The sequence below is a fragment of the Pleurodeles waltl genome, chromosome 1_2 (genome assembly GCF_031143425.1).
Source record: "Pleurodeles waltl isolate 20211129_DDA chromosome 1_2, aPleWal1.hap1.20221129, whole genome shotgun sequence".
NCBI classification, from domain to species: domain Eukaryota; kingdom Metazoa; phylum Chordata; class Amphibia; order Caudata; family Salamandridae; genus Pleurodeles; species Pleurodeles waltl.
The window spans coordinates 468,567,820-468,581,521 of record NC_090437.1 but is presented as its reverse complement, the minus strand read 5'-3'; the positions used below and the strand labels follow the sequence as shown (position 1 = coordinate 468,581,521).

The window sequence follows — 13,702 nt, the reverse complement described above, 5'->3', positions numbered from 1 at the left end:
TAAGACAACGCAACGACTTACGCTGCCTCCCCTTATTCCATATCTATGAGTCCATTCAAAGCCACACAAAGTGGCTTTGCATGGCCTAATAGATATGATTGAGAAGTTTGCACCACCCCTTCATCACTAAAAGTGACACAATGACGTCACAAATCTCTCATAAATATGCCACTTAGCGTATGGTAAAGAAAGGTCTATAAAACTCTCTGTGACGGGCAGTTTAAGCTCTCACGGTCTGTAACAAGACCTCAAAAACAATATAGTTGGAAACGTTTTAACTTCCTTCTATGTCAAATTAAGATACAATTTCAGTTAGAACTCAGGACGTGTACTAACTTCTAGTTAATGAACAAAATTGAAAATCTTCCTGTTGCACCACTCAAAATAGGGTTTGTTTGACTAATTATAGTACCACTTGGTAGAACTTGTAATTAAAGTTGTTAGGTTACCGGTAGGTCAGAGTAAGTCAAATAGTAATATAACTAAGGACACAAAAGGCACAAGGCCAGTGTTCTAGGGTCCATGTTTTGCCCTGGGTCTTGAAGAAAATAAAACCTTGACAAATCTGAAGTAACCAAATATATATATGGATTTGTGAGCTGAGGAACAGGGGCTGGAACCTAAAACTATTCCGCTACTACTGGAGTGAAAAAGAAAATTAATCTTGTTTCAGAAGGGTTTGCAAGATAATGGGTCACAGCGTTACTGCGATACAACAAGGGGTAAGCACCAGCGTCAAACCTAATGAAGATCTAAACCAAGAGAATAACTGGTATGGCTGTGGGGAATCGTAATGAGGAATTTTAGTATAAGTAAATATGTGATTATGTAATTGCTTCTTAAATAAGATATACATATTTGTGTTTTAGGTTCCAAATGTGAAATGAACATTGATGAATGCAAATCCCTTCCCTGCCTGAACCAAGGACTTTGCAAAGATGGCGTGGGGGAGTTTAGTTGCCAGTGCCAGCCGGGCTTTGGAGGTATAAACATTTACATAAGGGCCACCTAACACAAAATTCTGATTTTTTTCAATGTATTAAGATCCAATTTTGGTGATTAGAAGAGCACCTGTGGGACTGTAATTGCCCTTTTCTGCTTACTATTGATATGAGAATACAACAGGCTTATTGAATGCCTACTGGTGATCAAGTCAGCGCACGTAGATCGCATTTTAAGTGATGCTTCTAAAACTGCTTACAATTAAATGTTAAAACATTTTACTTAATCCTGTGAAATAGGCAGTGTGCAGGCTATTAGTTTCTTTTTGTTGCTGGCTGTGACTCAGAATATGTATGCCCTCATTTTCTCTGATGATCTAGGTGGTAGTCCCACTAGAAGAGCGAGGCATTTTACAATTCCATCGAAAACGTAACGACTTTCGGATACTGTCAGACCCAAACTTGAAAGACCACAATACGCTAATCCTGTGTAGGGTTTTGCCCTATGTACATTGCCTCGGGATTGTTTAGTAATTTTTAAAGCCACTCTGTCTCTCACGATGGTGAGGATCGTCATGTATGATATCATTATTTGGGGTAGGGTACTTGTGTGTGGGAGCAAGGTTAGCTAACAAAGCAAGAACACTGTTAGATTGTGTGGTGTTTGGTATGCTACATATTTGCGTCATCTTGTCCTTTCTGTAGCATATGATGGCTCATCTGTTTACATAGGTAACATATTCCATGATTCTTTGGTTACGAATTGTTTGCTGTTCATTTTGATGGCTTAAACAGTTATGCAGATCACATTGCAAGAGTCAGTTTGTTACCAAGCCTCTTTGTCCCTATGGGGCCAGTAGAGCGTTGATTGAGCTATAACTGATATCAGTAGTCTTGCCGGTGTTCATGCCTTCCAGGGCAGAGCAGTCTGCCCCTACTGAATACTTCATTCTGCTTTCCTTGCGTGAAGTGTCATGAACGTTTGGTGCACTTGGTGAGCTGCACTGCATCCACCTGAAAGAGCATTGCAAGTGAAACTAGAAGCACGTATCAAGCATGCTCATTCCACAAGTACATTAACCCTTGGCAAAATGCTTACTTCTATTACAATCCGGGCTGGTGCTGACCAGCCAAATTAGGTGTTATTCGATGACAGGTCATGGTAAACTTCTTTGTGATTTTTAACATTTTTAGTGATTGCCTTTTTTTAAATTATAATTTCCTTGCATTTATTTCATTATGACAAATTTTTGGCGGTATGGCATTCATATATATATATTATTATGTATATGCATGGTTCAAGCACTTTCTCCACATTTATACCTTCTATTTAGAATCATCTATTAGAAATCTGTGGAAGACTGATGCTGATTTCAAGAAATATGAATTCGTTAAGTCATTTTTCTAACTTTATGACAACATATTTAAATATATTTTAGGCTTGCACTGTGAAATAGACATCAATGAGTGCAGCTCTCAACCCTGCCTGAATGAAGCAACATGTGTGGATGGAGTTGCTTCTTATCACTGTACGTGTGCAAAGGGATTTGAAGGTAAGTTGTCTGCCTCCATAAGGTGTGTTAAATTCTAATTGGCTGCATTATGAAGAAGACTTTAATGTGTCTCATTCACTGAAAATTAAACCTGACAGTTGTACCTGGCTTTTTGACAGGGACATCCCCAAACTTTTTGCCTCCTTCCTCCTATTTTTTCTGACCTGTTGTTGTTGGCATTTGACCTCTGGACACTTTACCACTGCTAACCAGTGCTAAAGTGCATATGCTCTCTGTGTAAATTGTACTACTGATTGGTTTATCCATGATTGACTATTTAATTTACTTGTAAGTCCCTGGTAGAGTGCACTACATGTGCCTAGGGCAGGTAGATTAAATGCTACTAGTGGGCCTGCAGCACTGGTTGTGCCACCCACCTCAGTAGCCACTTAACCTTGTCTCAGGCCTGCCATTTCAAGGCCTGTGTGTGCAGTTTCACTGCCACTTCGACTTGGCATTTAAAGGTACTTGTCAAGCCTAGAACTCCCCTTTTTCTATACATAAGTCACCCCTAATGTGTGCCCTAGGTAACCCTTAGATCAGGGTGCTGTGTGGGTAAAAGGCAGGACATGTACTTGTGTGGTTATATGTCCTGGTAGTGTAAAACTCCTAAATTCGTTTTTACACTACTGTGAGGCCTGCTCCCTTCATAGGCTAACATTGGGCCTGCTCTCATACATTGTTGAAGTGGCAGCTGCTGATCTGAAAGGAGCAGGAAGGTCATATTTAGTATGGCCAGAATGGTAATATAAAATCCTGCTGACTGGTGAAGTCGGATTTAATATTACTATTCTAGAAATGCCACTTTTAGAAAGTGAGCATTTCTTTGCACTAAAACCTTGTTGTGCCCTTCAATCCACGTCTGGCTAGGTTTAGTTGACAGCTCCTTGTGCATTCACTCAGACACACCCCAAACACAGGGTACTCAGCCTCACTTGCATACATCTGCATTTTGAATGGGTCTTCCTGGGCTGGGAGGGTGGAGGGCCTGCCCTCACACAAAGGACTGCCACACCCCCTACTGGGACTCTGGCAGACAGGATTGAACTGAAAGGGGGCTTGGTGCATTTCTTAGACACTCTTTGAAGTCACCCCCCACTTCAAAGGCACAACTTAGTATAAAACAGGGCCTCTGCCCTACCTCATCAGACACTTGCTGGAGAAGAAACCTGAACCAGAAACTACATCCTGCCAAGAAGAACTGCCTGGCTGCTCAAAGGACTCACCTGTCTGCTTTTCTACAAAGGACTGCTGCCTTGCTGTTGGCCTGCTGCCTTGCTGAACTGCCTGGCTGCCCAAAGGACTCACCTGTCTGCTTTTCTACAAAGGACTGCTGCCTTGCTGTTAGCCTGCTGCCTTGCTGAACTCTTGTCTGGCTGTAAAAGTGCTCTCCAAAGGCTTGGATAGAGCTTGCCTCCTGTTCCCTGAAGTCTCAGGACCAAAAAGACTTCTCTCTTCCTCTTGGACGCTCCGTGCGCCGAACTTTTCGACGCACAGCTTGTTCCGCGGCAAGAAAAACGGCGCACACCTATGCTGGTCGACGCGACGCCTGCCGTGAGATCAAAACTTTGACGCACGGCCTCGCAAGGACAACGCCGCCCGACTCCGCAGGAGAAATTGACACGACGCCTGCCGTGAGATCGAAACTTCGACCCGCAGCCCCGCAGAATGACGCGCAGCCGGAAAACAAGCAGGAAAATCCACGCACAGACCCAGGACATCTGGTACTCCCCGCAAACCACAGTAAGAGACTGTCCGCGCGCCGGAAAACGACGCACGACTCCCCGCGTGGAAAATAACTACGCAAGTCCGTGTGTGCTGAGGAGAAATCGACGCACACACCAGTTTTCCACGTACCTCTTCTCCTGTGGCCCTCTGAGGAGATTTTTCACCAGAAACCAGGTACTTTGTGTTTGAAAGAGACTTTGTTTACTTTCTAAAGACTTAAGACACTTTATATCACTTTTCAGTGATATCTTTACAAATTCATATTGCAACTTTGATCGTTTTGACCTGAAGATACCCAGATAAATATTATATATTTTTCTAAACACTGTGTGGTGTATTCTTGTGGTGTTATGCTATGGTGTTGTATGATTTATTGCACAAATATTTTACACATTGCCTTCTAAGTTAAGCCTGACTGCTCGTGCCAAGCTACCGGAGGGTGAGCACAGGCTGATTTTGGATTGTGTGTGACTTACCCTGACTAGAGTGAGGGTTCTTGCTTGGACAGAGGGCAACCTGACTGCCAACCAAAAACCCCATTTCTAACACTGACCATCCATTAAGGAAGATCCAGTTTTAGAACTCATGTGTTCTTTCCACCTCCTTCTAATGAGAAGTAGGGCCCTAGTCAATAAATGTCTTCATGGGTTAGATCCGCAATACATGGCAGGTGAACTATCCTGGTGTCAAACAGGCCATATCCTTCTCTCTCATGACAAATTTGTATTATTTGTTCCTCAAACAAAATCAAAATATAGAACTTACATAAAGTGCACCTTCTAGGTCTTGGGTCTTTGGGGATTCAGCTCACTTCTAGCTGTCTGCATGTATTACCTTTATTGCTAGCCTCCATTAAGGTGATGATATGATGTCTGTTCTGATAACGAAACGCTAGCTCATTTGTTGCACCTTTGGCTTGTGACTAATGCCTATTCATGATTTGCTTTGCAATGTGCACTACGTAAACATTTTTTTTATAAAGAACACAATTTTACAGAGTTGTATTGGAATATTCAGAGTTTAAAAGAGAAAGAAAATTATGCCACTTTGTTTTAATTAAGGCATGCGTTTGTTTTCTTTTCACAAAGTCATGAGAACAAAACCAAGTCCAGTTTATTTACCTATTAAAGTTGTGCTCACCTGGTGTTTTTTCCCAGTGCAGTAAACTTTATATACAATATGTGTTTCGAACCAAGAGGGTTGAAGATTAACAGAAAAAACTCAGGGCCTGATACAACATACCTATTTGTTTATGTGCAGAGTTCCCCGCCCGACTGCGAAGTCTCAGCAGTTGTAAACTTACTATTAAATAGGAGTTTGTGAATTCCAAAACAGACGTAAACTTGCACAAATGTGTCAGTTTACCTTTGTGAATCAGGCCCTTAAATGATAGTGTTTGGCCCATATGTTTGATGCACCTAAAATTGACCACTAACGGGGCTCCATTGATCATTTGCCAGAGGGAAAGCACGATTCACAAAGCAAAGTACTTATGCACCTTGAAAAATGCAGATTGGATGTAACATATTCCATAATTGATTCCTAGTCTTCATGGTGGGTGAATCACTTAAACCCCACTGAATGACAGGGGGTGATGTCAGCAGGCACAAACACCTATGTAAATGCATGTATGTAGAAAGGAAGTAAATCTGTCCCTGATTTATTTATTTCTGAAGGACTTAGAAAAATGTGAAGTAAAAATTACCATAATGTTTATTTTTGTAACTAAGAATTTCATCTTGGCACTAAGAATTAAACGTGTGAAGCAATTTTCTTATGAGCCTATATAATGTAAAACAATTCTATTTATGTTATGTTGTGTTTTTTATCTAGCATTTGTATGAAGCACTACCGCCACTTGTGTGGAATTGCAGTGCTTTCAATATTTGAATCTATTACAAGTGCACCTATATGTGTGGTTGGAGAGGTTTGTAGCTGTAGTAAGATATATCTCAAAAGAGTAGAATGTATCCATGATGTGCCCAACCTGAGACTGCTGGTATAAGTGCAAATCTTTTAAAAGTAGATTAAGTGATTAGTGTGTGTTAATGCAGCAAATATGACAGGAGTGCTACCCTTTCCTTTTTAAGGTGGTTTGGTGACTCGTGGGAGTAAACCACTTTATATGGGTATGCTGGGTTCACCCAAAGGCAGAGTAGGCATAAATCAAGGAATCCACAGACTCCACCAATAGAAATATTTATCTGATCCCCAGAAATGATGATGTCCATAATAGACAATCCATAGGTAGCACCATGGATTGGCCAAGATTGGAAAATGGTGCAACACAATGAGGTTGGGGACCACTCAGTAGATGTTTTTATTGTCTTGAAGAAGAGGTGAGGTGTAACCAAAGGGAATCTTCCCATAGCCTTAGTAGAGAGTCTATGAAATCCAACTCAAAGGGATGTTGGTGCAATTCAGGGAAAATCTACTGACAAATCCCAGTAAAGGGTATGTGGTATCCCTGAAGAAGTTGTGAAGGTGTAACCTGAGGAAACCTATGAAACCTCAGTAGAAAGTCGCTGGGGTCCACCCAAGAGCAGTTATATTCCACAGATTATATGATTTCAAGCAATCAGACCCTCTAGTGTGAGATAAAAGTACTGTTTCCTAAACTTTCATCTTTGCATAATGCTGCAGAATCTGTAGCAATTACTTAAAATCCACAATTTCTTGGATTTATTAGGGGTATGCAAAAATGCAAAGTTGGTTGACTCATACCCTAGCATAATTATTTCAGACTTGCAAGCTTTGTGAATCTGTGAAGTTAAAACAAAAACAGGAGCTTTATCATCCATTCTTTTAAAGGTCAATATCCGCACCAGTAGAGGTACACTAAAGTAGATGTATTAAGTAGACTGCAGGGTTATCTTACGTCAGATATACATAGTACACACCTCTGCAGGAGTAGCTATCTTCTTTGCTCAGCTGATCTCCTGCTGTCAACCCAAATGACACGTGATGGAAACTCTCATGCCAGCTCCGCCACCCGGTTCATTCAACAGTATTGTAACATTATAGTACCAGCATGTGAGACATGGAACTGTAGATGAAAGGACATTACTCCTTCGCAGTAGGGGAAATTCATTCCTGATGGCACTTCAGTCTATGTGGAGCAGTCACTAGAATGCCACCACTCAGCAACAGCTTCCCACCCATTTCTTGGAGATGCCCTCAATGACACCTTCCAGCACCATTTATAGGACAGGACATCCAGTGAGATGGACTCATCATCTTATTTCAAATTGGGCAAAACAAGAAAAGGGCATCCACCTTCACAAAGGTTAAAGATTTTCAAATTGTCTCTGATTGGAATGGCAAAATTTAAAGTTTTCTGGCCCCTAACTATGGACCCTCTTTTTTATCATTTTGGCAACTCCACCTAGTGAGAAGTGTGAAAGTTTTTATCCTGACCTGTCCCCATGTTATCATGTAGAACTGCTAACTCATTGACGGTTATGATGGATTTCCCACATGTGCATAGTCAGTATATTGATGAGAGGGTGGCACCAGAGAAGACAATACAGCAATTGCCACAGTAATCTGCTGCAGTGTCTTTCACTTCTTTGGATTTGTCTATTGCACATCAGCTCAATGATGAAGAGAGGATGTGAACGTTTGAAACAGGGCTCACCAGTGAAGAATATTGAATATTTCCACAACAACAACCTTGAAATATGGATGATAGTGGCTTATTCTGTATTCAGGTGATCAATTAAACCTTGAAACTGTAGGGTTTAGACTCACTGCACTTCAAAAGCCTTGTCTATCAAAGCCTGAAAATCAATCCCTTAGATGAAACGGTATTTATGTGTAGTTATAAGGAGCACTGGTTTACTGGTCGAAAGATAATAATACAGTGGATTAACTTGAATTCTCTTCTGATGGGTTCAGGGTTAATATAAAATGCTTACCTTGCACCTTTTGTGGCTCAGCTAAAAGAAGGTTATTCTTTTATTAATAAGGGCAAATCCCTTGATTGTGAGGCAGACCAGTGTAGTTATTTCAAATTATTTGTGTGTATCAAGCTCAGTGACCAAAATTTATAGTGGAATAGATGAGACAATCAAAAGATCCGAGGCTACAGATGAATGACCTGGATCAGGCAACAGAAACCTGCCCATCCTATAGTTTTTTTTTTCATGTGGAACTTTATTTTGTTTTACATCTTACTGACAATGAGATAGTCGCTATCGCCTATAGATTACATCAAATACCATTTTCATCTCTATTGTCATACAGGTTTAGGTGAGACCCCTTTTTCTTTAAACTTCTACTTGGCCAACTGGGCCCAAACTTGTACATTAAACTGCATGGAGCTATGTATGTGGTCTTATGTGTGTCAGGTTTGATTTCTGGAGTTTCCTGAAGTGCCTGAGGGATTTCTCCTAGTTGGTCACCCAGTAGGGGGGAAAGGGATGTGGACGGGGCTCAGCCTAGGGGTGTGCATGTTCCAGAGTCCACTTTATACATCAGGGGAGTGGGGCATGTCACAGAGTCATATTTGTTGTGTTGGGTCCCCAGCTGTGTTGTGGCTCTGTGTCGTGGCTCTGTATGACATCCCATCTAGTTTGCCTGTCTCTCCATATTGTTGATGGGCCGCGGGGCGTATCAGAGAGAAGGCTGAAGGTGGCCTCTCATCTGACCTCTTTGCCAGTGAGTCCCTGTACCTCTCCCAAGTGTCTGTGGGGAACCCTGTGGGCTCCTCATTTTGAAAGAGTTCTCTGTTGTTATCTCTGCAGTCACCTATTTGGTGTATCCAGAGAGTCTCTTGTGGTGCGAGGGGGGGGAGGGGTTTCCAGGCCATTGCTATATGCTAGGATTAAAAAAACACACTGCATGCTTATTATGCGTGTCAATATGGCCATCAGACACATAAGCGGGACCACTGTCAAAGCGCTGGCAGTGATTTCTGCCATATTGGTTGCTATATATGTCCAGTACCTCATGATAGCTGGCCAAGCCCATGTTATATGGTAGAAGTAGGCCTTCGGGGTCTGGAATCAAGGCAGTTGGGCAACATCTCAGGGAACATGTGGTTGATTCACTTTGCTGTCAGATATGTGCAATATCCATAGTTATATTGTGTATAGCCAAAGATTGGATTTTTTGACACTTGCGTGACATGTGCCAAGGCATGCCTCCATTGTCAATCTGTCAATAACCTGCCCTATGCTGTGTTCCTATTGGTCCCTGAGTGTGGGGTAGGCAGATGTGTAGGTTTCCTGTAGGGCTTCTTATTGCAGGTTGACAGCTCGTCTGCCGTTGCCAGGGATATTAAATGTAGCATACCAGATATTAGTAGCTCTTTATGTTCTGAGCCCCATATCATCCTGGTCACCCTGCTCAGGGCAATATATGTCAGAAACTGCCCCCACAGATACCATTTAATTGAACACCATCCATGTACGTTGCCCATATCTATCCGTCTCCTTCAGTCAAAGGGTGGGCGGTGTGTTCCTCATTTACCCTAAGTGTGTCAGAGAGGGGCCATAGTGGAATGCTCAGTGAATAGGATGGAACGCCCTTCCCAGATTGCGCATATTTGTGCCAGCAATGTTTAGCCACTGTGGCTAGGTTGCCCACTTGGATGGTCTGTATAAAAGAGTCAAGCAGCCACTCCACATTTGCTCCTCTAAAGTAAGTTTGCTAGGCACATTCACCTTTTCTGGGTTGGGGAGGGTGCAAGCCATCTAGCTGGCATTGCAGTTGTGCCAGCGTGTAGTACAGCTCATAATGTGGAGCACCCGACCCTCCCCTTTCTTGGGGATTAAACAGTTTATGGAGGGTGACCCTCTTCTTGCCCGGTCCCCAAATCAGGTTTTAAAGTATACTGTATAAATCAGAGCAAGATGCCTTGGTCAGGATCACTGGGAGTGCAGAGAAGGGGTATAATAGTCTGAGGAGCACTAGCACTTTGATGATGGCAACTCTACATATTGGGGAGAGGGGTAAATAACTCCACAAGGTCACCCTTGGACACATCTGATCGTAGCAAGCCTAAGTTCCCTTGGCTGAGGACCTCTTCTGTGTTATATATCTTTACTCTCAGGTAGCAGAAAGTGACAAGCCTCCACTCGAGACCCACATCGGGGACAGCCTTCCTCTCAACCTCCATAAACTACTGGAGTAGAAACAGGCATGACGTCTTCTAGTTAAGTTTCAGTCCAGACACCTCACCAAAGCTGTCAAGTGTATCCATCACCTGTGGGAGTTCATTCCACGTATCATGCAGATACACTAGTGCGCCGTCTGCATATAAGGAGATTATCTCCTAGGATTTACCGCTGGGCAGCCACATTCTGGACCTCTGCGTTCGAATATGCCCGTCAGTGGCTCCATGGATAAGGCAAAAGTAATTAGTGACAGAGAACAGACTTGCCTAGTGCCTATGTTTATGGGGAAAGCGTCTGAAATCTCACACCGGCTGCGGACTTGGGCCTACCTGCCCGCACTATAGTGAAGATAATGCACTAAATGAAGGCAACGAGAATCAGCAAAAGGCACTTGTCCTGAGTCACCAGGAAATTGATATAGAAGAAGAAGAAACAGCTTTGTGAAGCACTCCTTGACTTACTATGCATGGAGATTTTAAGCTGGATTTTCAGGAGTCCATATCAGAAAAAGTTTCAACAATCTTCTGGTGTCTTTCAGCTAGAATTGTTGTCTTCTGAAGAAGTGCTTAGAAGAAGATAAGCCTTCTTTGAAAAGCAGCACCAGCTGCAAGATCAGGCTGAGGTTCTGCATGAGAAGTCCACTGCATGTTCAAATGTAGAAGAAGTTAATCCTGGAGTCTGTATGAGTAAACAAGACCTGAAGGAAGAAACCACCAAATACACCTGAAAACTGGCAAGGACACCCCAAAGACCGAGGAACAAATTAAAAAGAACTGTATTTTAGTCCTTTTAAACTCTCATTGCATTATGGTTGTCCTGTGTAACTAAAGAGCACAGGTCTTCCAGACGTATATTATAAAAGAGAATTTGCAAGCATTTATTTTTCAAATGCTTTATGAATGTCTTCTTAAATGTCCAAATGTAACTGTTTTTGTTTTACTCAGAACTAGCTTTCATTTTACCAACTCAAGGATTTTTTTTCTATCTTGCGTGGTTTTGTTTCTAAGGAGGGAACAAAGTGAATAATGTATAAATAATTTATTCATTTTTTGGAGAGTGGTTGTGTATTAATACTAGGTGAGAATGTGACCAGGAGGAGATGTTGTATTAATATATTGCGGTGAAGTAATAAATGTATTGCTCCAAATGAAAATAAGAGTTGAATTGCCTTACTTACCCACACATCTCTTCTTTTCAGGGTACAATTTGACCAATTTGCCACAATATGAACAGCATGTCTGAAGTTCTTGGCCTGAACCATCAAATTGAGGTTGGCCTATGATAGGTGGAGAATTGTTTCAAAGTTTAAAAATGTATCTAACCTGCACAGAAGGTTCAAGACTCCTAAAGAAGGAATCTATGCATCAATAGCCTTTTTAACTTCTTTTTCTAAGGAGTCAGTCTAGGCGGTTTGCCCTGGTTTCAGGTGGTAAAATGTTCCAAATTCTTGGTGCAAGGCCAAAGGAGGAGCGCTTGTTAATTTTCTGTGCTTTCAATAGTAAGGAGTTAGCACTTCTTAAAGAACAGCTACCCCAATATAGCTTGAGTTTTTTGGCCAAGTAGATAGGAATATTATGATGAAGAGCCTTGTGCGTCATGCATGCAATCTTCAATTGGATTCTAGCTTCAAACTGGAGCCATTTTAGATGTTTTAGGTCTGGAGTATTGTGGTCTATTCTCCTTGAAATTGTTGTGAGTCTGGCAGCTGTGTACAATGTGGCCTTTAATGGGGCAAGCTTTACTTTGTGTAGGCCAGCAAGATTAGCACTCCTATAATCTAATCAACAGATGACTAGAGATTGTACTTCTAACCGAAAAAGCACAGGGGGCAGGTAGGGTCTGATTTTCCTTAGAATGTTAATTTGGTAATTGGCTCACCTAATGGTTGCACAAATATGATCTTGCATATTCAGATCTTTGTCCAGTGTTATGCCTAGAGATCTAGTAGAGTCCATAATGTTGGGGGAGCAGTTGAAAGCTGTGAGTTGTGTGGGCCATTTTGCAATGGGGGCAGAGAGATTATGAGAGGCAAACAAAAGGAATTCTGTTTTGAGGCTATTGAGAATGAGGTGCTTACAGATCAGCCATTGTTGTGTTTTCAGAAGAGTGCAGTTGAGTGTTTTTTTATCTTCCGTTGAGGAGACTTTCAAATACAATTGAGTGTCATCAGCATACATATGGTAATGAACATTTGAGAGATTCAAAGGTTCCATGAACAAGTTGAATAGCATAGGTGAGAGCATGGAGCCTTGAGACAATTTTTACCAGTGTTATGTCAGATAGGAATTGATTGACTTTGGTTCTCTGAGTTCTATTATGAATGAATGAAGCAAACCAGTTTAAAACAGGACCAGATAAACCTATATTATTTTTGAGGAGGCCAATCATGCTGTTATGTTTGACCATATCAAACACAGAGGAGAGATCAAGAAGTATAAGTAGACAGTGTTCATTCTGATCAAGCAATCTTAGGTCATCATTAGCTATATGTGTCAGGGCCATTTCAGTGCCATGACTAGTTCTGAAGCCAGATTGGTGCTGGTCTAGAATTTGGAATTGTTCAATGTGGCTGCAGAGTTGTAGGTATGCACATTTTCCAGAAGTTTTGCTATTTTAGTCGGGATGCTTGAAATTGGGTGACAGTTGTTGGGGTCTGACTGGTCCGCATAAGTTAAAAAAAAATTGGGATGACCTGTCCTATCTTTAGGCTATTAGGAACTATGCCCTGAAAGAGAGAGATGCTTTGACAATCTCAGTGGTTACTTGGTTTTATTGATGACATTGTTGTGAGTATCTTAATTTTGTCAGGGATTTTGAAGGAAGACCAAGAAGTCTTATATTTGTAGTATATCCAGTATGGGGAGAACTGTCCAGGAACTGTACCAGGAGGAGACTGTGCTTGTCAAGGCTGAGCAAACACTAAGAGGCGAGTTGTAGTTCTAATGTGATCATGCTTGTCTTATCGATAAAATAGTCAGAGAACCTATTGCCGTTCAGTAGTGTCTTGTTGTCTACCAAGTGGTGTTTAGAATGGCAAGTTGTTTGCTGTTTGATGATTTTGTAAAGTTTTTTGCCATTATCTAATTGCGACCTCAATTCTTCTGCTTTTGACCTTCACTTGTGTTTGTTGCAGGAGCTCTTTAATTAATTCAATTCTAGCGGTGAGGGTCAGTTAGAGAGGTTCTCCATGATCTCTCAGCAAGACTTAGTACACGCCTTTCCTCATTTAAGTTGCCTTTGAACCTGGCTATGGACTATCTGCTAGGCATTCCTTTAAGATGGTTCAGAGCAATCCTGTCCAGTATGCCTGAAATGGATTGGGTGTTTGTGGGAGGAGCTAGGATGTTGTTGTTAATAGCAG

At 41.7% G+C, this 13,702-nt stretch overlaps 1 protein-coding gene and 1 pseudogene across 2 annotated transcripts in view; both read left to right on the top strand.

Moving 5' to 3' along the window:
• The window catches only part of SVEP1 (sushi, von Willebrand factor type A, EGF and pentraxin domain containing 1), an 881,565-nt gene that overhangs the window by 478,325 nt on the left and 389,538 nt on the right, over window positions 1–13,702 (top strand). For both annotated transcript variants that reach the window (XM_069240886.1, XM_069240895.1), the window contains exons 22-23: window positions 870–983; window positions 2,381–2,494. In XM_069240886.1, coding sequence (XP_069096987.1) covers window positions 870–983; window positions 2,381–2,494 — 228 coding nt within the window. The remainder of the gene's footprint in view (window positions 1–869; window positions 984–2,380; window positions 2,495–13,702) is intronic.
• Window positions 7,177–10,358, top strand: LOC138253041 (ataxin-3 pseudogene; annotated as a pseudogene).